Below are 27,401 nucleotides of genomic sequence, written 5' to 3' on the forward strand. Positions count from 1 at the left end.
TGTCTTCATCTGTCGGAAGTCCCAAATCGCTCTCCCACTCAATCTCATGCCCCAGCAAAGATTGTGCAGTAGTAGTCCAGAGTAAATGATAGAGTTCATACTTGAAATATATATATTTTTTTAGTTCGCCAATTGAAATGATAATTTTATAATAATTGATGTTTATTGTTTTGTTTTTTTGTTTGTTTTTTGACAAAATTTTTTAAAGGGTTTTTACAAGGCAAAGGGGTATATTTACTAAGCTGCGGGTTTGAAAAAGTGGGGATGTTGCCTATAGCAATCAATCAGATTCTAGCTTTCATTTATTTAGTGCTTTCTACAAAATGACAGCTAGAATCTGATTGGTTGCTATAGGCAACATCCCCACTTTTTCAAACCCGCAGCTTAGTAAATCTAGCCCAAAGTGATGTTTTACAACATATCAGTCAGATACATAGTGGTCATCTGCATAACAACAAAATAAACAAAAATTTAAATAATGCAAATGCGAAGGACATATGTATACAGATGAATTCTGTGTGTTGGGGTTTTGGGGGAGATGAACAATGGGGGGGGGGGTAAGTCAGATGGGGTGCGGGGGATGCTCAGGAAGGGAGAAATAATGAGGGGAGAAGAGAGGGAAGGGTGAGCAGAGAAGCTTCACTAGTGTTGCGAGATTGGAGGGGAAGTTAGCGAATGGGATCAAGTTGTGGATGGAGGAGGAGCAGCTCCATAGTGAGTAGTCCAAGGTGACCAGACAGCTTGGAAAGCAGTGGGGATATTGTGCAGCATGACTGTTATGCTCTCCATGCGGTAGGTAGACCGTATACTTTGTATGGAGCTCGTCAGTGAAGGTGCGGCAATATTTTTTCCAGTGGGCTACTATAAGACACATTGCCGCATTTACTATGTGTCGTATCAACTTCTGCAAGTGGTGGGGGTGTTGGGGATGAGCCTGGGCAACAGAGTATATAATGCAGAATCGGGCATGCGACCTTCAGTGATTGATGAGTGAGTGGATTTCTCGCCAGTAGGGGCGTATTTTTGGTCATGTCTACCATCAGCACGGTGGCTCAGTGGTTAGCACTTCTGCCTCTCAGGACTGGGGTCTTGAGTTCGATTCCCGACCATGACCTTATCTGTGTGGAGTTTGTATGTTCTCCCCGTGTTTGCCTGGGTTTCCTCCGGGTGCTCCGGTTTCCTCCAACACTCCAAAAACATACTGGTAGGTTAATTGGCCGCTAACAAAATTGACACTAGTCTGTGTGTATGTTAAGGAATTTAGACTGTAAGCTCCAATGGGGCAGGGACTGATGTGAATGAGTTCTCTGTACAGGCTTGCAAGGAGAGGGTATTACGTTTTAAAATCTTGATTTTGTGTGCGTGCGGGAGTAAGACCAATTGAAAACTTTTATAGTACACTGCCAAAAAGCCATCCCAGTCCTGGCTCTTTGCCGGATTACTGCTCCTTTATAGCTTAGCTGTTCTCTTTTGAGGTAATCTCCTTATTCAGCAAGATAACTCTTGATATGGTCAACCTGGGCTGGTGGCATGACGATAGAAATGCATTTATGGTAGTAGATAGTGCAGGGCTGGGTGTAGGATTTGCAGGGTGAGTGGAAACCCATACAAACACAGGCAGAACATACACACTTCACACAGATAAGGCCCTGGTTGGGCTCAAACCCATGGCATCAACACTGTGAGGCAGCAATGCTAACCACTGTGCCCAATATGTTTTATTCATTGACTCTAGGGGTTATTTTGGAACATTCTTCAAAGTGTTCAGTGATCTCTATTTGAAATGTAGGGTATACTGCGATCACCAAGCAGTGGATACATTTCTGACAGACCATACCACAGGCACCTATATGGACCATAATTCCAGTCTTGTCAAAAGGGGATTCTCACTTTTCTAATATAAACCACAGTCAGTAGTGATTACACATCCCCAAACCATGTCATAACCTTCCTTCTCACTTATTAAAGGAAACATGTAATTTTTCATTAGTCATTTCTGTTTATATAGTAATGAATCAAAGCGTTATTGTATGATATTTTAGGTGTTTTTCCCTTTCCAGCTCCATTGCAGATTTGTCACCTTTATAGGCCCTCCATTTAAATCAGGCACAGTCTTCTATGCTGCTCTGAATTCTTACAGTAGAAGAACCTAGTTGGGACTTGATCAATTGAGCATTGGATACCTTATGAATATTCATGTTCACCAGCTAAAGAAGTCAGACCGGGCATTAGTACATTAGATCAGTTGTATACAGATTTTTTGTGGTGATATTTATTTGCTTTCCTATCTTATAGCAGTTGTAAATGGACTACTTTACTATGCAGGTGGTCCTTTTTTTTAGAGGGATACACAATATACTTATTTTGAAGATATGAATAAATATTTTTTTTCCCAAAATTTTGTGTACTGGCATTGCACTCCTTCAATATGAATTTGACACGGCACAACATTCATTCTGAGTAATGTGTTATGGTGTTTGAATTAATTTGTACAAATATATAATTTTCCTGTCATGGTAGGGCCCAGGGTGGGTGCTGACATATCCAGCTTCCCCCATACCCTGTTGCCTATTTCATTCAAAGCGAGGACTCGGATGCTGAGGGGCAGGCGTCCCTGCTGAAAATAAATATATTTTCTCTGTGCAGGGTGCCCCGGTAAGACCGGTGCCCTCTTTCCGCGCCTATCAGGCTAACCATGTTCCACCAACCTTTCCCAAAATCAGACTCGAGCCCCGACAATCTATTTTCCACGCAGCAGCTAGATTGATTTTCCTTGCAAACCGCTCTTCCTCTGCTGAGCCACTGTGTCAGTCTCTACATTGGCTGCCTGTATTTCAAAGGATCCAATATAAAATTCTTCTACTAACATACAAGACCATCAACAAAATTGCACAGACATACATCTCCTCGCTTGTCTGAAAATATCTTCCAAATCGACACCTCCGTCCTGCACAGGATCTGCGTCTTTCTTCCACTCTCATCACATCCTCCCATTCCCGGTTACAGGACTTTTTTCGGGCTACACCCACTTTGTGGAATTCCCTCCCTCGCACAGTAAGACTTTTCTCTAGTCTTCAAACCTTCAAGCGTTCACTGAAAACCCACCTCTTCAGGCAAGCTTATAATATTCCTCAACCAGCATCTTAATCTCCCTAGGTTACCCTATTACCACCCTCTACACAGCTAACACAAGACAACAACCCTCTGACCAACATTGCTGTGTGACTAATCACACAGCCCACTCAATACTTTTTACCTTTGCATTCTAGCTGGTCCATTGTGCAATATGATGTAGCACATGCCCCTGTGTTTCAAACTCCCATTTTCCCATAGATTGTAAGCTTGCGAGCAGGGCCCTCTTACCTCTCAGTCTGTATGTATGTATTACCCATTATTGTCTTATAAATGTTTGTTCCCAATTGTAATGCGCTATGGAATTTGTTGGTGCTATATAAATAAATGTTGATGATGATGATGCCAGCAGCACAGAGTATTGCAGGTCACCAATTCTCGAGTGTCCATGTGTTGGGAAGTTTGACTTGGGAGAGGCAGGGACATCATGTCGCTAATCAGAATATCACAACTTTAACAACTGCACAGGGCTATGTGAAGTTCCTGACACATTTGTGCAGAAAGACTGTGTTATCAAATACACCTTTATACAACCCTGGATTTAGCATGGGCACAATAGGCCGGTGCCTATAAGCAACAGAGATTGAGATGCTGCTATGTGTGTGCTGAGGACTCAGGTCAACATTGTTGTTTTTAATCAGCAAATGATAATTAACTCAGTAGTAAGATAAACAGAGATGTCCTCTTACAAGATAATCAAGGATGTTTACTTTCCTGAACCTTTGTGGGAGAATCAATTATATGATTGCTGAGAGACTCAGAAAAATGCTGCCACACAAGAAGTAGGACATATTTGTTTTCTGCTTTACCTGGTAAATATGGTGCATATTGAAAATCGCTGACTGTATCTGCTAAGGATCTCCAATGTGTGGGTCATTTTTTTTATAACTCAGTGTGAATAGACCAAGTGAACAATCTGCATTCAGAACTATTCATATACAATCTGTCACAACCAGAATACAGCTATGCTTTCCTTTTCATTTTTATACACCTACAACAAAAATACCAATAAACAACACACAAGGAGTAATTCAAACAAAATAGAAGTATAAAAAAAGATATCCAAATTAGACGTTTACAGACTGACAAAGTATATGAAGGCTGTATAGTACTTTGCATAAAGATTTGAATGTTGTTCTGTTTACTGTATGTGTTTTTGCATATATATTTTGCATACAACAGGGATAGTGTAGAGGAAATGAAACAGCCTGTTATAGTGATTATTAGAGATATTATACAGAAGAACATTTACAGAAATGTTGAACTAATGGTGCCTGTTGGAATATTTGAGTACATACAGCCAGACAGATGCCTCAAAAGTTGGCTCTGGCCTTCTACAGAACACACCTGATAGACTGTAACGAGAGCCCGAAATTCTCAGTTGCTGTTGATTATTTGATGCCATGAATAAATAGATACCTGTAATTACTTTCAGCAATCAATAACCTAACAGATCAAACGGGCTTTTAGAAATTTAAATCTGCAGATCTGCATAAGCAATTTCCTAGTGCTGTCCCCATCTCTGTCACTCAGTGGATGCAGCAAATGGAGAATGTCATGTAAGTAGGCTCTTCTTTTTATTGTTAACATCTTATATGCCATCTGAAACTATTTTATTAGTTTTGTGTGGAGTTATACTTTAAATTCCCAAATTACTATAAAATTTCAAAGTTAATTTGGTTGTTTCTATGACAATCCTTTTGTAAGAGGCTGTGAATTACAGCAATCTGGTTTTACACAAAGAGAGTAGAGAAATCCTTTATCTTTATTTTTGTGGGAGGTTAAATTAAAAGTTTACAGTTTTAGATTTACTTGGCATGTTTATCAAGTACTGTGATAATTAACTTTAACTTGGAGGAGGGATTTACATAGAAAAGATTAATATTAAAATGGACTTTATTATTCCTTCAGTGGTGGTTTGTATTTGTTATTTTGCAATGCTTTACAGTAATCTTGACTGATGAATATCAGTGTAGAGGGGTAATTACTATCACGGTGGTGTGCGTCTGCTGCTTGGTATGTGATTTATGTATTGTTGGTAGTGTTCTGAAGGAGAATGTAATAAGTGGTTGGTGAACAACGAAGCTTATATGGTGATACACTTTAGGTAAGAGGTTCTTGCAGCCTAGCGAGGACCAGAGCAGTCAGACATGGCCACTCCCCGAGCCGCGCGTCACCGATCCGGAAGGCGCGTTTTATATACAGACCGGGCAGGAGAGAGTGCGGCTAGAAGCACGTGTAGGACAGGTATATAAACATGTATGTACATATGCGGTGTGTGGGCGAGGGCTTGTTTCAGGCTGTGATAGTGGAGTGCTCTACTCTACTCCTAGCGGCGGCTGTTGTGGAGTTGCAGGTTATGCTGGGACTTACAGTTCCACAAAAACTAGACAGCCACAAGTTGCTTAATTCTGGACTGCAGAGGAATTTTACATGTAGTTGTAGTTATATTACAGTTTTAAACTTTGCACACTCAGTAAGTGTAAATAACATCCTATGTGGGCATATATCTTATCTAGCGATATGTTTGTGGAGTATCACTGCATCTCCCCCCGATATGTTTTACATTTTCCTGTATAAAGTGTGTGGTGCATATCCCTCTTGTATTGCACCAATATCTGAAATGTCTTAATAGTGCATACTGAAGTGTCATGTATTGACCCAGACTTGTAATGGCATCTTATATTGAAACATACACACAGGCACAATTGTATGTGTCACAAACCACAATATGAATCCATTGAAATTAACATATTGCCTTTGACCAACTAAACATTCTCTCTCTCTCCCCCTCTCCCCCTTATACATTGTGACATGACATACTTGTGAATTTGCCCGATGGTGATCATGTCTGTACAATTAAATGTCATGTTACATTTAGAAGACATTTTTTTTTTTTAAACTTTGAGATCCCTTGTGTCATATTTTGTATTGTTTCTAACAGGCTTCTAGCACTCTAAGGGGCATATTCAATTGGCCGCGTTACTGGCAAAAGTAATGCGGCTTGTGCACTATTACTGTTATTATGGTAATAGTGCGCGTAATTACCGTTATTACGGTACCATTAACGCCGGCTTTCTGCTCGCAGCTCAGGGAGCTGTGAGCTGAAATCCGGGTTAGAATTACTGTAATAGCGGTAATACTTTTAACGCCATGTTACTTTTGCGAGTAACGTGGTTAATTGAATATGCCCGTAAGCACTTATATTGTTGTAGAGGGTGAAGCAGCTGTCTTTGGAACACTCAACTGCTGTCCTATGGAGTATTTCACATCAGACCCTGCCTATTGGAGCTTAGTCTAAATTCCCTACCCCACACATACACACACACAGTCCATTTTTTGTCAGAAGCTAATTAACTTATCGGTATGTTTTTACACTGTGTTTGAGGAAACCCACACCGATAGGGCTATGAGTAGGAATTTAACCTATAACCCCATGCTAACCACTGCCTGTACTAAATTTGATGTGAGCATTTCACAACTAGTGACATTTGCTGTTTATTTAGTAAATGCCTTTCCTGAATGAAGTCTGTGAATTAAAGCACAATTCCACCTTAAAAACTATTTTGTGCATAGCATTCACTCCCCTATCTAGCCAAACCATGGTTGTCCCATATTAGACAGTGTTATCCCACACACGCATGTCTGAACAAACACAACCACAAATGCCAGAAAAGCATGTTAGAAATTGTATACATTGTTTATCTGCGGCAGAGCTTACACCTGTATATTGTGACCTTTTACAGATGCTGCTGTTCCCAACTGTTTACACGTTGGTTTTATACAACTAGAGTGGACTCCTTTTCTCTGGGTGATTTTTGGTAAGTGCAACTGAAAACCCAAAATACGTTGGTGTGAGCGAGCCCTGAGTTAGACTAAGAAACGATAAATTCACTGGAAATTAGTGAAGTCTCTTAAACTTATTACTGCATGCTCTCTAGGTTTCAGATGCCTTCTTATGTACAACACAGAACAATTTATACCATAGAAGATTGCTGTACACTTTCATGGATGGCAACTGTACATTAATATCAATTGTTGTAGCCAGTGGGCCGCTTGTTTTTCACTCGCACCCCTTTAAACTAAAAATTTGGTTTTGGATGGATTATCAGAAATTATATTCTAATTAAAATTTACTTACCTAAAGTTCAGGAGAATTGGCAAGTCCCCTAACATCTTGTACAACCCTGGCACATCACTGCTGCTTCATGTGGGTGTATTTTGATATATGTAGTCTAATGGATCAATTATAATTAAGTAGTCTTGTATGGAGTCCTAGATTTAGCGGTGACAAGTCAAAACATTTTTCCATGGATTTGGCCAGATCTGTGATCAACACTGAGATCAATACAAGCCTTATTCAGGAGTGCAGACGAGTATGTAGGTAGTGTGTATACCTGGAGCGGGGGTATAAGTCACCAAATCTGACGTTAATTGGGACTTACAGCAACAGGAGGATGTCAAACGGTTGTTAGTAGAAGTTCGGCGTCTTATAGACTCGTCCAGAGAGACAGGTTTAAGTTTAAATTGTGCATCATTGTGGTCAGTCCCATTGGTCATGGTTTTGACATATCCACAACATTCTTTAAAAAAAATATTTAATGATATTTTATTGTTTAGAACAATTAAAATAATTGGGCATTAATGGAAGTAAGAAGGCCCCATAATAAAAGATCTATATGTGCTTGCTGTGATAGTTTCCAAAAATATTGCAATCACTTCCATAAACCGGAAGCTGCCTTACCAGCACTAGTAATGTCCGTTTACAGAAATCAGAGTTATTATAACTTGCAATATGTGTGGGCTTTTTAGATAATTGTGCAAAATGTATATTTATTTTGCAGCATAACTCGAGGATTTTTACTGTATGTATCAGACAATAATAAAGACAGTCCTTGAAGGAATGATAATTGTGTGCCATAAAGAGGAGATGTTCTCCAGCTTGGGGCAAATGGTAATGCCGTGTGACATAAGAGGCTCTTCAATAGCCGTTCCTGTCATGGTCATCTTAGCCAGGCTGGTACTCTGAGACATCTTAGCAAACATCAGAGAAGTTTATTCTTCCATTGAGGGAGAGTTGTCCAGAAGTTGTCGTTTCCCTTCTTACAGAATTGATTTTGTAGGTTTTAGACCTGCATGACGCTCTTTGTTTTGTATATCCAGCATGAATTGCCCACACACACAATTCGTTGTGTCCGAGGATTAACACACAGGCTGGATGTATTGATTATACATTCGGTAAAAGAACAGTCTCATTGATAGACACTTGTATATATTTATCTATTTATTAGTGACTGTCAAAACACGTTACTGAAAATGAAAATGACTTTACTGCAGCTGGCGATACATTCCTAGTAGGAAATAGCTTTACACCCAGTTCATTTTCTCTTCCACGTGAATCTTCCTGCTGTGTCCACAATCTTTCCTAAGTATATACTGGAAGGTCACATGGTCTGGGTCCATGTAAAGTCTTTGTTCAGACAGAACCGTCCGTTTGACTGCGCAGTGTTACAGTACTGTACTTTGAACAAGTGAAAGTATACTTTAGCCTAACGTGTTACATTTACGCTATACAAAGCAAGGGAAATGCCCCACTCTTGTCATGACTTCCACTGTATGTTTGTTCACAGGTGAAGTGTAATGGGATATACTCCCACCAAGACACCTCCTTTTCCCTCATGCCACTGCTTGAAATCAAAGACTAAAGTGCTTGCTGACATGGGTCAAAAAGCTCAAGCAGCAAAGCTTAACATCCTCCTTTAAACTTCTTTTGCTGTCAGCAGTCATGGTCTTGTGCAGACAGTAGCCAAATTAAGGTGGTCAACTCTTCTGTATAGCAGCACCCACTGGGGCCAACAGAAAAATTGATGCTAAAGTAGTATGCGGAAATCTGCTGAGGCACACTTTTTCGGATTGTTTATTTAAATTCGTTATTGTGCCTTAATTAGTGAGTGCATTGCATATTCTATTACCAGCACTGTGTCCTATCTAATCCGCTGCTATCCTCTGACATACTGAATGTTTCCCCCCATGATGCATGGAATACACTAACCAAAGTTTCCCAAACCCAGTCCTCAGGGCTCCCCAATAGTGCAGGTTTTCTGGATCACATGTGACATAATTAGGACCACCTGTGGATCTGTTACAATGTGTCAGTCACTAATGAATACACCTGTGCTCCAGCAAGGAGATATGGAAAACCTGCACTGTTAGGGAGCCCTGAGGGCTGGGTTTGGGAAACCCTGCCCTAACTCCTGGCTCAGTAGACCAGATGGAATGATCTGAGCCATGCTGTAATTCACACATCACATGACAAGGTGTCATTTCTACTGGGCCAGGAGTGAGGGAAATTTAAATTAAAACCCAAAAATACATTGTGGAGCTGGATATCCATTATGTAAAGCATGACCTAAATGTCTGAATATTTTTGTATTGTTAAACTAGAACAACTCCACATTATTAAGTAATAAGGAAGTAATGTTTTGGTATTATGTATAAATTGTTAATTCCTGTGAAATGTTATTTTATTTTTTGTTTCTTCACTTCAGTTAATATTGTAAAACATGACGGATCCTTTGGAAAACAGCCTTTTTGACCTCCCTGATTATGAAAACACAGAGGATGAAAATTTCCCACCTCTACCGGCACCACGTTCTCCTGGGGCATTGGACGATGATGCTGGGGATATGGAAGGTAGCCCGACAGATATTGTATCATTCTTTTCAGTATGTCAAAATAAAGAGGTATGGGATCTGGAATCCTTGGGACTAGGGAGTTTTTTTTTTTTCTGGAATTCAAGCCTAACATATTAAGTAAGTAAAAATGTCATCACACTGTCCCTGGTTTTCTGCTCCTCGTTAGGAAGAGCTCCTCACAGTAACTGTAGGAGAAAACAATTGGTGATCATGTCTGTGTGCAGAATATCAATGAATAGCAGCAATTTACTGTTTGTTTGTTTGTTTTTTCCCCCTTTTTGATATTCAGAACTTTCTGGATAATAAGTTTCTCAAGAATTCTGAGAATACTTGTGCCCATCCATAAGTGCCAACTTTTTTTAAATAATTGGGGGTGCACAGGTTACCCCTCCATCCCTATATGACTGGAATGCCATGCAATGACAAAATTAGACTCAGCACATGTAATGGGGCTGCCCCAGCCCCTACCTGGGCAGCACATTCTCACATACTGTGTGATGGAATGGGTCCTCTTACATGCAGGTCACTGTTCCACTCTAAGACGTGGAGTGGTATCATTCACCTATCACTATGACATCGGAGTACAAATAGGTACACATGGGAAGGGTGCATGGTCAAAGTCAAGTCATTATTATATAATAAAAAGCTGTGGTTCCCCGTAGCAATCCAGGTTATTAGGATATCCATGCTTGATCACAGGTAGTTGATACAAAATGATTGAGGCACTAATTTTGTCACCTGTACTGAAGCACAGATTTGTTTAAACCCTGAACTGTAAGGGGCTGGAGGACCAGAGTGGGGCCTTGTCCCGTGCACACAGTCGTTTTATTCCTCAGTTATGTTGCTAGCTTCTAGTGTATAGATGGGCTGCATTCTCATGAATATTGCTCCCACAGTGTATAGACGTTGGGTAGACTTGGAAGGTGTGAGTAAAATCAAAACTAGTCCTACAATACATTATGTAATGTGATGGTGTCTGACAAAAGAAACTATCACTCTTTGGGCACAATCTCCTAGTTAACGACCAGGAAACAGTTGGTCCCTTTTCTCAGTCTTTGATCTTCAGATTCTGATTTGATGTAGATATTATCCAGCAAATAATTATACCTTGTTTTCCTTTTCATCTAAGATGACTGGACCAAGAACATGGGGCGGACACAGACAGAAGAAGAGCCTATACCAGCTAGAAGGGCAGTAAAGAGGCCACAGCCTAAACTGGATGCTCAGCGGTATGTATCCTGTGCTCCCAACCCAGAGACAGCTCAGTCTCTCCTCTTAACTGCTGGAGATTACAGTGTAATATAGATATAGATTTATAAAATCTCCCACGAGAGCCAAGGCGGAACAGGAAAAGTAGAGGATGAGCCCAGCAAAGTAAGTCATGCTCTTACGTGCTATGCTGAGGTAGAAGTAGCCGTAGTTAGGCCTCTTGGAGACGTATCTGTTGCAGGTAATTCTCCCAGGTGCAGAATCCATGCTGATAATGATGACCATCACCACGGACGTAGCGGTAATAAAAAATACTAAAAAAACAAATCTGCGTAAAATGTGATATGTGAATAAAACACACACAAGTTTGAAAATAATTTTATTTGAAATAAAAACTCTCCAACACATCCCTCATTCACCCTAATGTTGCTCACCTAGAATGTATTATCTATCTATCACGGCTTGCGTTCAGGAGTTGAATCCAGCTTCGTGCTGACACTTCGTAGGGCTGGTTTGGCATTATGACGGGGACCCCTCTCGGTTTCCCTGCTATAATGCCATTAACCCAGGCCGGCAAAGCCTAGTACTGGTAATAGTATATTCGGGTGGACTCCATGCTTTTTGTTCTCTTGACTTTGCTAACACCAGCCTAGGCTGGCAGCACTAGGATTGGTTAAGCTGTCTGCAGAAAAGTGACCTTTCTGCAGACAGAGAGGTGTGTCTTATGAAGTGTGTGAAATTTGTATAGCATTTCAAGTCGCACATATCTAAAGATGCATGCGATTCTGAATCCTGTGGAACTACGGAATGCAATTTACACTTGCGCTGTAAGTTTAAATTGTCTCCAACTCTCTATCATCATCGTCACCATTTATTTATATAGCGCCACTTGATTCCGCAGCGCTGTACAGAGAAGTCACTCACATCAGTATCTGCCCCATTGGAGCTTAAATTCCCTAACACACACACACACACATACAGACAGACAGACAGAGAGAGAGAGAGACTAGGGTCAATTTTTGATAGCAGCCAATTAACCTACTAGTATGTCTTTGGAGTGTAGGAGGAAACCAGAGCACCCGGAGGAGACCCATGCAAACATGGGGAGACCATACAAACTCCACACAGATAAGGTCATGGTTGAGAATTGAACTCATTAACCCAGTGCTGTGAGGCAGAAGTGCTGACCACTAAGCCACCGTGCTGCCCTATATGTGCAACTAAAATCCATTTAAAGCTGCTGTACCAGTTAGTAATATATTTTACCAAAATGTTTTCCCCCCTAGAAAAAGCTCCGTAGTCAGATTGTGATTGGTTCCCCTTCTTGCAACCCTCTCCACCACACCATTTAAGGTTGGTTATCCAAATTGATTTCCTAATGTGGTAGTTCAGAATCGGCAGAACCCGGGGAAAAACTTCTACACGTATTAACCCTCCCGGTGCTGTGGGGGGGGGGGGGGTGTAATTGGGTACTTTAGTAAAATCTGTTACCTGGGGGGTCATGTAGCTTCAATGGTGGTAAGGTGCCAGAGGGTGGGGACAGGTTTACCCTGGTGTATTTAGACATGTCATTGAATGTGCAAAATCCATATGCTAGATATGTTGTAGTAGAATACAAAGCACTGACTTGCATATTAAAATTAGACGGCAAGTTATATTGATCTGATAACATGACTTTATATAGTTAGCTTTAAAAAGTGATAGCGCTGTGTCATGTGAGCTACAGTCACAGGAAAATCAGGACTTCTGATTTATTTACCAAATCTTGGTTTAACGCCCCCATCCCTCTAGCACCTAATACCTAACCTTGTGCATTAATGGGCTGATGTAGAAAAGGCTGCCATCACTGAGTGTAAGTATCAAGCCCAATCTGCACCAGGTAAGACCCTTTCCTTCATTATATGCTTGTCCCTAAAAGTGATTTGCCATGAAAGAAAACATTATCTTCAATTGGAAGTGTTTTGCATAGTGATGTGTACATGAATTGGAAGAAAGCCCTCCTGTTTGTAATGTTGTACTGTCCATCAATTATATGGTTATTGCAGGACCTCATGTGAAGATGCCTACATGTACTTTATATATGAATGTCTATAAGTTCTACTCCTCACAAAAAGGCCACTTATCGGAGAGCCTGTAGCTTGTTGTAGTTTCTTTCTGAAAGTTAAGGATGTGAAAGGAAGAGTCCGTGAATTTTCTGGGGTTTTGCAGGGTTGTCTTAATTCACTGCTAGTGCTGTCATTCATGTGTACACATGGTAACTGTACTGTGCCCTCTGTAGATATTATTTTAATCTTTTATCTATGAATAATGTGAAGGAACTAAAGGAACATTAGAGTAAGACAGTAACACTTTGAAAAAGGAATGCTTTGTAAATCTGTGTTCTGAATAAAACAAGAACACTCAAATCTAAAATATATTTTATTTGAAATGTATTTTATTTTATACAAAAATATTTAGGTTTATATAAAAATCTGTCCATGAGGGGACACTGCTTTACTGACCTGCAGTGCAGTCTAATTAGGTTGTCTGATCAGAATAAACCTTCAGTTCCCTGAATATTGTAAAATAAAGTTTGAAATAAAAGCTTTATAAGTAAAGTTGGACTTGATTACAAATGACATGATGTGTTATTCTTGATCTGAATCCAGTAATTTCAGTATCCTCCTCTTGTCCTGTGTAGACTCACTTCACAGCGTGGCCTACCTGCTTTACGGCATCTGTTTGATGACACAAAATTCAAAGGCAAAGGACATGAGGTGAGCTATGATTAATGTCACTTGGCTGCTCCCCATACATAACATTTTACTTTATGGCATCAATATATGCTTACATTTTTCTATGTATTTATTTAAAAAAAATAATAAAAAAAAATGCTTCTCTCAAGATGACTAAAGGTTAAAATTAACTATGTCCTGCTAGCAAAACCCCAGTTGCTTACTGCACAGTTCCTCAAAAGTAACAGACCCAGTGTTCAGAATTCACCTGTACCCTCTCTACAGTAAGCTGTCAACTGAACTACAATTTCTTTCATGCTCCTACGCTTGTTGCTCACTAAAGGGTATTTACAGTGAAACATGTTTACCTAATTATAATCACTACTGTGGGCAGTAAAACTCTCTAGAATGACTCCTTAAATCAGTTGTTGAAAACGGAGAAACACACTGTTGCTGTTATATAAAAGAAGAGTCAACCTTCCTTAGCAATATCTGTAATCATCCATGCAGTCCCCAGTTTGCTTCCATGTTTAGATATTGATAAAGAACATGAATTATTCACAACCTACCTGTAAAATGACAGCAAAAGTGTGTTTCTCTTACAGCCATCTGGGGGACACTCCTTAACCATGGGGTTGAGTCGGGGGGAGGAGTCTGGCACCCAAAGAGTTAACTTTTTTCAGCTGACAGCATATCACCCCCGCCAATTCCCCACATACCTCAGTTTGAATTGGGTGCCCTTGGAAGAAGGTCGCACCTGAAGAGCTCCAAGAGAGACAGTGAACAGGGTTCATTGGTAATAGGTTTTATCCTTTTCTTTTGCAGTTTTTTTCTTTTGATAGCAGCGAGAGGCTCCATGCACAACGGAGCTGACTCGTAGGAGAAGCGCCTAGCGGGGGGGCGGCCCTGCTGACAGAGAGGGTGAAACGCTTCTCACAGCGGGAAGCAGTCAGCAAGAGACTCTCCCCGCTGATGCAGGACGGGCGCTGCCATTAGGCAGAAAGCGCCTTTACTGCTGAGGTTCCCCGGAAGCCAGCTGGAGTATACCAAGTTCCTCCTCCCATGGGGATGGCAGTGAATTCTTGAGGATGGCGCGCTATTGATAGCGCTAGCGGGGAACACATTCTAACAGGTATTCCCCTAATATAAGAGAAAGGGCAAAAACGCTGTTAAAGTAAATAACACAGAAGGAGAGCCAGTGGAAGGGGAATGTGTTTGAGGAACACCGCTCCCCCCCCCCCCCCTTGCTGAGCGAGCACGTGGAAGATCCCTTTTTGGCGCTAAGCTTCAAAAGGAGGAAAGTTGCAGCAGTCATTTGAAGAGAAGTGCACTGTTGACACATATCATCCCTGCTGAGTATCACTTTTATTTCTTCTGTGTGTATGTGTGTGCATGTGTAGACATGTATATTATAAGACAGTGATGTGTTGAGAGAACTGTTGTTTATGAGAAAACTATAAAGTTCTCCAAGCCTGTCTTATTTAAATCAGAAATACTATGATATGTTAATATAACCTAATCTGTATTTTCTGATAATTTGGAGAAGTGTTTGTGAATTTTGAAACGTGATTCAGTTTTTCTTATCTTGTGATGGCAGATAAAAGCAAAACAACACGTACCAAACATATTGTCTGTTCAAAATGTAATGTTAAATTAACAAGTGAACGGCTGGATCGGGGGGGCTCTGTGCGGCCTGCACTGTGGCACCTGTGAAACAGCCTATAGACACCTCCACCATAACGGTAGATCCTCCTGAGTGGGCGGCTGCCTTAACACAGGGAGTTAATACCCTTGTAAATATGTTATCTAAACCAGTTGAGATCCCATCTACATCTGTGGCTTCTCAGGGTATAACAGTAAGAATAGACACCTCCACCATAACGGTAGATCCTCCTGAGTGGGCGGCTGCCTTAACACAGGGAGTTAATACCCTTGTAAATCTGTTATCTAAACCAGTTGAGATCCCATCTACATCTGTGGCTTCTCAGGGTATAACAGTAAGAATGACAGATGAGTCATTTTCCCCAGGGGTCGGTTTAAATCCCTTCCCAACCCTCCCAGGGGTTTCCCAGATAGGAGAGGTGGGTTGGTCAGCGGTGGCTAAAGGCCTGGACCGGCTTACCCATCTACTGGAGAACCCCGGACACAAGCGTAGTGTTAAAAGATGTAGACCACCCCAGACACAAGCGTAGTGTTAAAAGACGTAGACCAGCTAAAGCGCTGTGGTCAGTGTCAGACTCTGAGAGTTCCTCAGAGGAGGAGGGGGAGTTGTTGGACGATTCTGATGTGTCCATTATAGAGTCAGAAGGAAACTCTAGGCACCAGGGTATGGACGATCTGGTAAGAACAGTTCGTCAGACCCTGGGGTTTGCTGAAGTAGAGGAGACGAAGTCTTTGGACCGCTCCCTCTTTAAGAAAGCTTCTAAGCAGGTGGTCAGGTTCCCTCCCTCAGCTGAGTTGAGGGATATGGTAGAGGCCTCTTGGAAATATCCAGGTAAAAGGTTCTCTATGCCAAGGAAGTTTGGCGTATTGTATCCCCTTCAGGAGGAGGATATGACCCGTTGGGAACAGGTGGCAAAGGTGGATGCACCTGTGGCGAATTTGGTTCGTCAGACTACACTACCTGTACCCGGGTCAGCGACCTTACAGAACGCGACTGACAAGAAATTAGAATCCCTGCTGAAGTCGATCTTCTCGGCCGCCGGTATTAGCCTCAGGCCAGCATTGTCCTCTACCTGGGTAGCTAGGGCCATGGAAGTCTGGGCAGGGCAGTTAGAGTCTGCCTTGCAGGATTCAGATTTACTGCCTCTGGCCGTGCAGCTAAGGGAGGCAGCAGGCTATGTATATGAAGCGGCCCATAATTCGGCCTCCATAGCTTCGTCTATTTCAGTTACAGCTGTAGTAGCTAGAAGGGCGTTATGGTTGAGGGCTTGGAATGCAGATTCAGAGTCTAAAAGATCATTAGAATCCATCCCGTACACGGGTGGGATGCTATTTGGTCCAGAATTAGACTCTTGGATTTTACAGGCTTCAGGGGGCAAGAAGACGTCCTTGCCTGTAAATACTCCAAGACCTAGGGCTAGGCATAGGTTTAGTTCTTTCAGACAGCCTCCTTACAGGGGACGGGTCTGGCAGAGGCCAGACTACCAATCCAGGGGCAGTGGAATCCAGGAGACAGTCCCGTAGGGGAAGGTCATCCTTTGCCCCTGCGGCGCGGAGAGCTTCTTCCGCCAAGCTGCCGGATAGACCAGCAGCATGACTACCACCCACCTCTGGTTCCAGAGGGTGGGGTGGGAGGACGGCTGGTTGGGTTTGCCCAGCAGCAGACGGGGTCCTCGGTAGACGAGTAGGTCCAGAATATCGTGATAGAATTCATGGGACCAGCTCACCTCAGGTTTTGGACCTAGAGCCACACCACCCTGAACAAGCCCAATCTCGTCTGATCTTGGAAGCTAAGCAGGGCCGGGCCTGGTTAGTACATGGATGGGAGACCACCTGGGAATACCAGGTGCTGTAGGTTAAAAAGAAGATAAAAAAAAAAAATTACCTCGCTGGCTTCTGTCAAATCAGAAAGAGCTCAGAGCTGTCGATTTGCTTCATTCAAACGAAGCTATACAGGCTTAGAATTTCCAGTAAGGGAAAAGGTTTTAGTCACACCCATTCGGGGTGCTAAGGCTAGACGGGTTGTTCAGTCTATGACCGAACTTCTAGAGTCTGAAGGGGTCACAGAGAATCCCTTGTCTAAGAATGAGTTCTTGAGACTAGTGAGGGACTTAGTACGCAGCAGAAGGTTGTCTCCACAGAACAAGTTGAGGTCCTAGATAGAGTGGACAGGCAGGATCCTGTCAGACAAGAGGCTGTCAGTAGCCAGGTCTTTGAAGCTGCTGGGAAAGATGGTGACATCTTTCGCGACCTTACCCTGTGCAGGGTTCCACCCCAGAGGAGCATTCCCGTGTTCGAGGTACCAGTGGAGGAGGTAGGTCCTCAGCTGGTGGTTGCTGGACAAAAACCGAACAAAAGACAGGAAAGTCCCATAGTGCTGCGCAAGAACAAGGGATCCACTGGTAGGGGACGTCCTAGCAAGGCCTTGGGGCTGCAGGTAGTAAAACCTGCCCTACAGGGTCCCGTGGAGGGTCAGTCCGGAGGATCGTCCAGTCTTTCTGGTACTGCCAGTAAGGCTGTGAAGAGATCGGCTGACCCTGGGACAGTTCTTGCGTCAGAGGCTGAACCAGATGTATTTAATGGCAGGGCCTTAGAATCCAGTCTGTGGAGAGCGAGAGGGTTCTCGGGAGGGTGTGATAGGCACTCTCCTGAATGCCAGGAAGCCAGTTTCAGCCAGAATTTACCACCGTATTTGGCGTATATATATAAGGTGGTGTAAGAAGAAGTCTTACAATTCTAAAACCTTTAGTCTGGCTAGATTTCTCGCCTTCTTACAGTGTGGTTTAGAGGCGGGGCTTAAACGAGGAACCTTAAAAGTTCAGGTATCTGCTTTGTCAGTGTATTTCCACAGGCGGCTGGCGGAGCTTCCGGATGTTAAGACCTTTTTACAGGGAGTGCTTCACATCCAGCCGCCCTACGTGCATCCTGTGGAGCCTTGGGATCTTAATCTGGTCCTTAGCATGTTGCAGGAGCCTCCCTTTGAACCTCTACTCTCAGCAGAGTGGCGGTTCTTGACATGGAAGACAATCTTCCTGCTTGCTATCCCCTCGGCCAGAAGGGTCTCGGAGCTGGGAGCTTTATCCTGCAAGGAACCTTATCTGGTTTTTCATGAGGATAGAGCAGTTTTAAGGACTGTTCCGTCCTTTCTCCCTAAGGTGGTCTCAGGTTTTCATATTAATCAGGATATAGTTGTTCCAGTATTCAGAGAGGAGCCTCAGAACCCTGGAACAAAGACAAATAAATATTTGGACGTAGTGAGGGCATTACGTATATATGTTAAGAGATCTGCAAAGATACGTAAGACAGATTCTCTATTTGTGTTGTTTGACTTTTCCAAGCGGGGATGGCCAGCATCTAAGCAAACTATTGCCAGATGGCTTACCCTGACTATCAGGGAGGCTTATGTCCGTACTAATCTCCCTGTGCCGAAGCGTATTGTTGCCCATTCTACCCGGTCGGTTGGGGCATCTTGGGCGGCTCGTAATGGAGCCACGGCGGACCAGCTGTGCAGGGCAGCCGCCTGGTCCTCGGTCCATACCTTTACGAAATTCTACCAATTTAATATATTTGCGTCTGGGGACGCCTCCTTTGGCCGTAGTGTTCTGCGTGCAAGGAGATCAGAGCGGTCCCACCCTTCAGAGGGATTGCTTTTGTAAGTCCCCATGGTTAAGGAGTGTCCCCCAGATGGATGTAAGAGAAAACGGGATTTATACTTACGATAAATCTTTTTCTCTGAGTCCATCTGGGGGACACTCCGATCCCCCCCGTCTTTTCGTTGTTTTCTTTTATCTCCACTCCCCCCTCTGTTGAGTGGTGTGTCTTGGTTGATTGGCCTATCATCCTAAGGGCTTTGGTAATCAAACTGAGGTATGTGGGGAATTGGCGGGGGTGATATGCTGTCAGCTGAAAAAAGTTAACTCTTTGGGTGCCAGACTCCTCCCCCCGACTCAACCCCATGGTTAAGGAGTGTCCCCCAGATGGACTCGGAGAAAAAGATTTATCGTAAGTATAAATCCCGTTTTCTCAGTTTTCAACAGGCAGTTTCACGCAAAGGTCCTGTTACGAGGTATAGTGAAAATTCTAGTGATTTTGTAGTACCTAAAATAATATGAATTAAGCAAAACCAAATTTGTGTGAAAGCACCCTAGAAAGTATCACACTGTATTACATGCTCTTCATCACTGTTTAACTATCTATTTTTCCTACGCACATTTTACGCATGTTCGGTAGGCTGAGGACTTGAAGGTTCTCATCAGGAAAATGGAGAATTGGGGAAACAGGCTTTTTCCTAAGCTGCAGTTTGAGGACTTTCTCAGTCGACTAGAATTATTGGGGAATAAGAAGGAAGTGCAGGTAAGTGGTAACATATAAAGGAGTATCAGAATAGTGTGCTGAAAGTACTGTTATGTATGATTTTATAAGCTCAAACTTTATTCAGACTTCTTTCATACTATTAGGCAAACCAATTGTGTTTAGCTATACAGTGTAGAAATCACTTTAAGAACAGGAAATAGGAAAAGATAACCTCCAGCTTTAAAGCATTCCATCCAAAACTAAAAATGTACTTTACCATCTTTGCGGACTTTATTCTATAAAGGGCAGGTCCTGAAGTCTTTATTGGTTCAGTGATTCGAACAGACAGCTGTGTTGTCACCAAGTAGCACGACTCAAAAAAACAAAAACTGACTAAATAACATAAGTACTGTTAGAAACGAAAGATCATTTGTATATTTACAAATGAACATTTCTCGTTTTGTGAATAGAAGATCAGTAAGGCGATTTGTCATGCTGCATTGGGGTACACAGGAACAGCGGATTATAGGCCCTGCTTCCTCCAGAAGGTTGGACGATGACTCAAGCATGACATTGGCTAAGCAGGAGGTAGACCAAGGCCCAAGGCTTTGGGTCTGTAACACATTTTATCTTACTTTCAGACAACTAGTGTAGCCCTTTTTCCTTGGGGCACCTTTATGTAAGTGCAGTTTTCTCTAGGATTATTCAAGACAGCGCTGTAGCAGACAATGGTCCAAGTGACAATGTCTGCCAGGCCCCCTCAAGGAACACTTCAACTTTTAATGGAAAGGAGTTTTCCTGAATTTCTGTAACAGTGGGCACAAGAACAGGCAAGGTCACAACACTCCCTTTTCCCCTTGTTTTCATCCCCTTTTGGATCCCAATAAATATTGTTAGTCCTCCATTTCTAAATTCTTTGGGTCTGAAAGGAATAAATCGGTAGCCTCCTTCTGTAGCCACAACTGTAAGAAGTTTACATAGGAGTTTCCGGGGTACTTCTAGACCCACAATTCTGAGGGATCTGCTCAGTTCACCTATTTAAGACTGTGGGGAAGGTGTCTCTGTTTGCCTCTGTTAAATCAACAACCTCTGGTTGCTCAGCATTGTACTCGCTGCTACCAGACTCCATTTGTGTTCCTCCCTTTCCCCAGATAATTGTATTTTCCTCTTCCGTTTCCTCTGAAAGCTGCGTCTTTCTATTATTCTATCCAGGAGCTACTTATAAAGCAAACCATTGTTCAATTTCCTTAAGTTTAGCAGTTCATTAGAAATATCTCATATTTACTGTAAATCTTCAATGTTTCCAATGTCGAGCTCTCCAGTGAAAGATTTTGCAAAAGACTTATCCACAGTTGCAGCCTGCCTACAAGAGAATATCTGTCACTATATCTGGATAACATCCTACTCTGGTCACTAACTTATCAACAGTCTCTTTAGGACACAGATGTGCATCCATCTTCTCCAGAGATTAGGCTGGCTAGTGAACTTCAAGTAGAGCTCTTTTTTTAACCTTCCCAGAGGACTAAATTTATTGGGGTCACCTTTACTCCCCAGATAGAAAGAGCATCACTTCCATCAGCAAAAATATACTAACAAACATCATCTACTATTCAGCTCCTAGCACAGCACGGCGTGTCATCAAACAAGACTTGGCCCCTTTTCACATTTCCATACAAGACCTCCTTCAGTCACCGTTACTAAGGTACAGGAGCAAAGACCCTTCAACACTCTTGGAACATTCTTCTTCACATGACACTCCCTTTTTACACCTGCCATTTGGACCCTCCTGACTGACATCCGTGATAATGACAATCCAGGTATGTGGCAGTCCCCAATGCTGGGATGGAGTGATAAATCCTTAGACTTTCAGGACCCTCTTTTTCACATAAACATACCTGTGCTACGAGCAGTACTCCTGGTTGTCCCTCACTGTTCAGATCACCTTCAGGGCTGTCCCAGTCAAATTCAATCTGACAGTGCAACGGTAGGTCGCCTAAATAAACCACCAGGAATCACTCAGCACTGCAGTCTCAAAGATCACGAAGTGGGCAGACCTTCATGTACCCGAGATTTCTGCAGTCTTCATTCCAGACTTGGATCAGTCTCGCATTTAGAAAATACCAGTGCCATATGTCATATGCAGTCGCGTTTGAAATGTGGTGGTAACCAGCACTTGTGGTTCGCTTGCAACTCGAGTAAATAGAGCGTGCAGTGTCCGAAAGATGCTGCTGCAAGCATAGGTCAGTATGGGGGTCCATGGAGCCAAGAGGTCCTTCCCCATACCAGAGGTTAGAAAAAGCCTTTTGTTTTTTATTTTTTTAAAGCCAGTGGTTAAGGGGCCTAGTCCAGTAAACCATAAATTTAAAATCGGGGCACAGAAAAACATGCTTCCTAGTACTTTCCCCCTGAGGCAATATAGTGTGGACTCTTGGTGCAGGCAGGCTTAAAATGGCTAGTAAAATTAAACCAGTCCTGAATTCTTTTGTGTGCATTATATAAATTTATGTAAATTCAGATTTGATGTATTTTAGATCATGTGTGAACATTTAGATCAATATTACTGATTGGGTTGCTAACCTATGATTTGGTGTTGACAACCTAGATATGAGCCAGTAGTAAGCATTGTACCTCTGTATAACACCTGTGAATTTCTTTTCTCAGACTTGCTTAAAAAGAATACGCATGGATCTGCCCATAATACATGAAGATTTTAACAGTGAAGAAGGTAATTTCTGCAGTTAAGAGAATGGAACGCACTAGGCAGAGCTGAATCATAACTAAACTTGCACAACGACGGGAAAAAGAGAATAATGAATGACTTTTAAATGGGCAACACCATACAGCTCAGAGGAAAAAAAGAAATCTATATCACACGCCAGATTGAAACGCAAGTTATATTTATTGGATGTTGAAGTCAAACCGTGCATAAAACCCAACCCGTTAAAATCAATAGTGAAGGTCAAGCCCGCGGTAGCCAAATGGAAACAGTGGTGTACTATAAATCACAATGCAATATAAATAGATATAACAAGGCCTGAATTTATACACTTAAAAGTTAAAAAAAAGGGGGTTTATAATAACCCCTAAATCCTCAAGAGCTCGGGTTTCAAAGGTATCGCTCAATGTCTCTACAGCATGTCTCCAAACATACAGGTATATGTAATATATAATACATTCTGGAATGCAGACTATGACAATAGGAGAGAAATGCAGGTCATGAGAGGCTCAAAGACCAATGATTATTCAGACAAAGAAAGTATATTAAATGCCATATAGTATTTTGGGTAGGCTGGCCTTTGGTCTGACACATTGCGCTACATCTGGCAGACTCGTCAGAGGAATAATGTGTATATAAAGTCCTGTGATATGTAATACACTAAGTGATTAGTTTCTGGAAATGACTCATGCACACTGCTATCAGAAGTGAAGGAGTCCCGAGCCTCTTTAGACTCTGAGAAACAAGGGTGCGTGGTTTGCAGAAAATGCCCATTTTATCCATATAATAGAGCTAGGCATGCAGTTTCACTAAGGGTTAAATAACACTAAAACAATTTAAATGTAGAACGCATAATTAACGCAACGTATGCACTGGTGTTTTTAGCGCATCTTAAAAATGCAAGTATAAAAGAAGATTTTTACTCACCGTAAAATCGATTTCTCTTACTCCATTGGGGGACACTGCGAGACATTGTTTATAGTAGGTGGGACTAGGAGTTTAGGCACTTATTAACTTGTTTGTTCCTCACACTCCTCCCCTACTATGCTCATCCTCTCCAGCTCAGACCTCAGTTTTGTTTAACCAAGCCAGGAAGAAAGGAGAAGGAATACAGAAAATAGCACCAAAAGCTTAATTTTAATGGGTAGGGTTTTTATTTAGTGTGCAATATACAGTATGTGCATATGTATAGGGTATGCCTGTTTAAAAGTCCTTCATTCTGGCATGTTCAGCATGTAACTTTAAAACAATACTGTGATACTCACTATTGCTGTGGCTCAGTTGGTTTGTCCTATGATCAGCAATGCAGAAGGTTCTGAGTTCTATCCCCGTTGACACCACTGTGGCAGATATTTCTTAGTTGCATTGATAAGTAGTTTAATGTGACTTCAAACTGCCACACAAATAAAATGGTTCCTGCCGACAGGACCTGTAGAGAGATCAGGCTTCCTGTGCGATGGCTCCTTACATTGTATTTTGGCTGCATTTACTGTTTGATGGGACACGAACATCAAAAATGTTATGTGCTTAAATGTGCCTAGCACAGGGGAATGTATGTGCTAGACCTGGTTTTGTTATCCCTTTGTGCAGGCTATGTGCAAACTTGGACAACTGTTATATCTGCTTCATGCTCCACTCACTGTTGGGTATCCCTGTGTGAATAGACTATACCCCAAATTTGCTCTGGGGAGAGAGAATTCTGACACTTCCAGTAGATTGACAGGAGAGCTCTGAGAAGATATAACGGGATTATCGGGAAGAAAAAATAAATAATAATTAACTGTAGTAAACTGAGGGCTCTGTCATGATAGAAGCTAATTCCTATAACTGGAATATTTTTGTACAGCTATTCCTTAAATTGTATATTAGACCCACTTTTATCCTATAACTGCCTGGGGTCTGTGCTACACTTTAGTATATACTTCTATAAGAGACCCTGCCACTTTTTACCCCTACCATCAGAGTTGACTGAGAGGTAATAGGAATTCTAGACTGCATCTACAGCCAAGTAGTCTTTATTCAGTCTGTTGTTGTTTGACAACTGATCCTAGAGAGTTCCAAGACCTACTGATACCTCCGATGGATCGTTAGAACTCTTCCCTCATGTGTCTGCATCTTGTGGCAATCTCACCCTGACATGATGCGCTTTGATATTTGGTGGTGTTTTCTTATTTCCTTTGCCTATACTGGATGTGCAGCACTTTTCCACTATGAGGTTGTGTTTGGCCTTGCAGTATGTTCTTTTCATGAGTTTTACTTTAGCTGTATTGGAGGTAGGTGCAATGGGATTCCTTACCAGTGCTGATTAGCCACAGGTAGCTGCTATACTGAGCATAGGGGACAGATTCCATTAAGTATAAACCCTTTTTTTCCCCAGGTAAATGATTTACCTCAGTAATACAGACGTAGATGTATATTAATGGTGGCTTTTCTTGCTGTTTGACATGTAGAACCTTACACATGAATGTCAATACATCTAGCGATTATCTGGGTTTTGCTAACTTTCTTACCATCCTTTATGAAATGTGATTGAGCGCCCAGCAGGACTCCTGATGGTGATCCCCCGGTTAGCCACACAGCATTGGCTGCAGCTTAGAATGCTGTGGGTACAGGCGCCAAGCAACATAGATTCTACGTCTACAGGGTTTGTGAATGCATTCCTCACTTATGTTTTTCTTTAGTTGTAGTACAGATGGAGGATAACAATCTGGATTTGCCCTCTGAGGACTTTTCTGCACTCCCAGAATCCCCTCCTCCATCTCTCTCGCAACCCAGTACAGCTGAACTGAGCGAGGAGATGCTTCAGAGGATAGAAAGAAACAGACGACTGGCTTTGGAGAAGAGAATGCAGAAGATGCAGGCTCAAGTAGACAGTCAAGGTATAGATCAACCGTATATAGCAGTTATAGATTCTGTCCAAGTTTGTGTAATGCATCAAATGCCAGTCCTGGGAGAGGCCTGATCTGTGGACGAGGGGAATAGTAAGGGGCTACTTTAAACATACAGATTGTAAAACCTTTTCCAAGCCGTTTGACTGATATTTGTCCTATGGGGGAATATTTTTGATTGTCAAACTCTATTTTAAGGTTTCAGCCTTTCAGCGCTGCAAAAGTAAGATTAGACATGTTACAAGAGTCCTCCTTTGATGACTGAATAACTGTCAAAATCCAACAGCTGCTTTCTATTTTGCCTTGTGTAAAGTAGCAGGAAGCCCAGTTTTGTAGCAAGTTTTCTAATGTATGTAGATTTGTAAAACTGTATGATAGGAACACTTTAAGCTGTTTATGTAATGGTCTACTTTAGAAACAATACACATTTATTTATAAATTATCTACTATTGTATGGTGCTTGATTAGAGTTAGAAAGCTGTGTTCCAGCTGCATAAACTTATATTGGTTTATACAGATGTAAAAATAGGAGTAATCAACTTTAATGTTTTCCAGTACATAGGAGATATGAGAGGTAAATATATAATCCAAATGAGGTGGCACTTCATCGTAACGATTCTATTGGAATACACACTTAGTGTGGAGATTGTACAATTCCTTGAGTGCCACCTCATCTGGATTTTATATGCAACTCTCCTTTTTGCAAAACTGGGGTGCAGAGGGCAGCAACAGGGTAAAACTAACCATTGTAGTGCCTAGGTACAGGATATCTATCTATGAGAGGGGGGTAAAGCGGTCAGCCATAGACGTAGCTTGAATCACCTTGCAGGTTTCATGAGGGGTTTCCACCTCTTATTCTCCATGTAGAAAACAGGTTTGGCAAGAGATCATTAAACTGCAAGGTGGTAAAGTAAAATAACTAATTCCATGTAGATTCATTATAACCATGTAAAGGAATATACAGATTGTAAAATGATCTTGTTTTATGTGAATGTGAGATATGAAGTAAACATTTGATTTTTCCTGCCCTCCCTTGTATTTCAGCCCTGGCTCTGTCTCAGACCCCAGCTCCTGATGTGGATGAGATTCCTGAGGATTTTGATGTGGATTTGCTTGAGGAGGTAGATAAAGCAGAGGAAAGTAACACACAACCGCTGGAGCAGGCAGAGAGTCCTGCAGCTCCGGAACAGCCCCCCACTGACATGCAGCCTGAAACTTCACAGGACGCTGATGATTAATTGCTATACATGTGTAGATATTTAATAAACTATTTTATATTAAATAGTGGTATTTTCCTGTACCATTAAGTAGAACTATTTTCTGCACTGATGTTTATTTTATGACATTCTGCTACATCACACTAGTGGCCTGGCAAGTTTAAAATCTTTGCTTATGAAACAGCGTCATATATATATGTAAACATTGCTCAAAGCTGCAAATCAGCACTAAAATCATAACAACTAGACATGCGTTATGGTTTAACTTGTATCAAATCAATAAAAGCAAATAGCTGATCGATTGTGCAGAAATCACTTTTGTGCAATGTTGGTAAATCACTGACAACCAGTGCCGTAACTAGACATTTTGGTGCCCTGGGCGAGACAGGGCACCGGTGCCCCCCATCTAAGTGGGAATGGCATTTGACAAGTGGGTGTGGCCAACCTAATGTGGGTGTGTCCAGCACTTTACTGAAAGAATTTGTGTATATATATATACACAGTGGTGGGATTCCAATAAATTAACAACCGGTTCTCTGCCCTAATGACTATTTAAAGCATGCTAAAAATATATAGTGATAGGTATTATGCAGTGGTATTGTGTGTGTAAAATTTTTTACAAAATTGTCTTGTATATAAGAGCTTATGAATTTATATGTAAATTGTCACCATTTCTTCAAGTAATTTTGAAAACCTAATCAATTGGAATTGAACACCAAGAAAAGTATTTTACTGCAACAACATTATACATGGAAATAAATATTAAATACTAAGGCTAATAATTAACCAAGTACTATGGTAGCTAAAGAACATTTTAATGGTGTTATCACACACAATGGCAAGTCTGCAGAACAGAGGCAGCCCACTGTGGCTCT

General features: G+C 41.8%; 1 protein-coding gene and 2 non-coding genes across 4 annotated transcripts; all 3 read left to right on the top strand.

Annotated features, from left to right (window-relative positions):
* Positions 1–5,284: 5,284 nt before the first annotated feature.
* Positions 5,285–26,824, top strand: TIPIN (TIMELESS interacting protein). 2 transcript variants are annotated; one of them, XM_075207589.1, is made up of 10 exons: positions 5,285–5,379; positions 6,879–6,953; positions 9,681–9,825; positions 10,957–11,056; positions 13,717–13,792; positions 19,643–19,765; positions 22,367–22,430; positions 25,103–25,300; positions 26,354–26,639; positions 26,711–26,824. In XM_075207589.1, the coding sequence occupies exons 3-9, from the start codon at positions 9,696–9,698 to the stop codon at positions 26,545–26,547; spliced, it is 885 nt and encodes a 294-aa protein (XP_075063690.1). In that variant the 5' UTR covers positions 5,285–5,379; positions 6,879–6,953; positions 9,681–9,695; the 3' UTR covers positions 26,548–26,639; positions 26,711–26,824. The 2 variants fall into 2 exon arrangements, with proteins under 2 accessions (XP_075063690.1, XP_075063691.1); XM_075207590.1 differs by having other exon boundaries at positions 5,298–5,391.
* On the top strand, positions 17,152–17,270 carry LOC142156351 (5S ribosomal RNA). Its single transcript, XR_012692418.1, has one exon. It is a non-coding gene; the product is annotated as a 5S ribosomal RNA (ribosomal RNA).
* On the top strand, positions 23,764–23,892 carry LOC142156280 (small Cajal body-specific RNA 14). Its single transcript, XR_012692345.1, has one exon.
* Positions 26,825–27,401: the final 577 nt, after the last annotated feature.

The sequence above is a fragment of the Mixophyes fleayi genome, chromosome 4 (genome assembly GCF_038048845.1).
Source record: "Mixophyes fleayi isolate aMixFle1 chromosome 4, aMixFle1.hap1, whole genome shotgun sequence".
Taxonomy (NCBI): Eukaryota; Metazoa; Chordata; class Amphibia; order Anura; family Limnodynastidae; genus Mixophyes; species Mixophyes fleayi.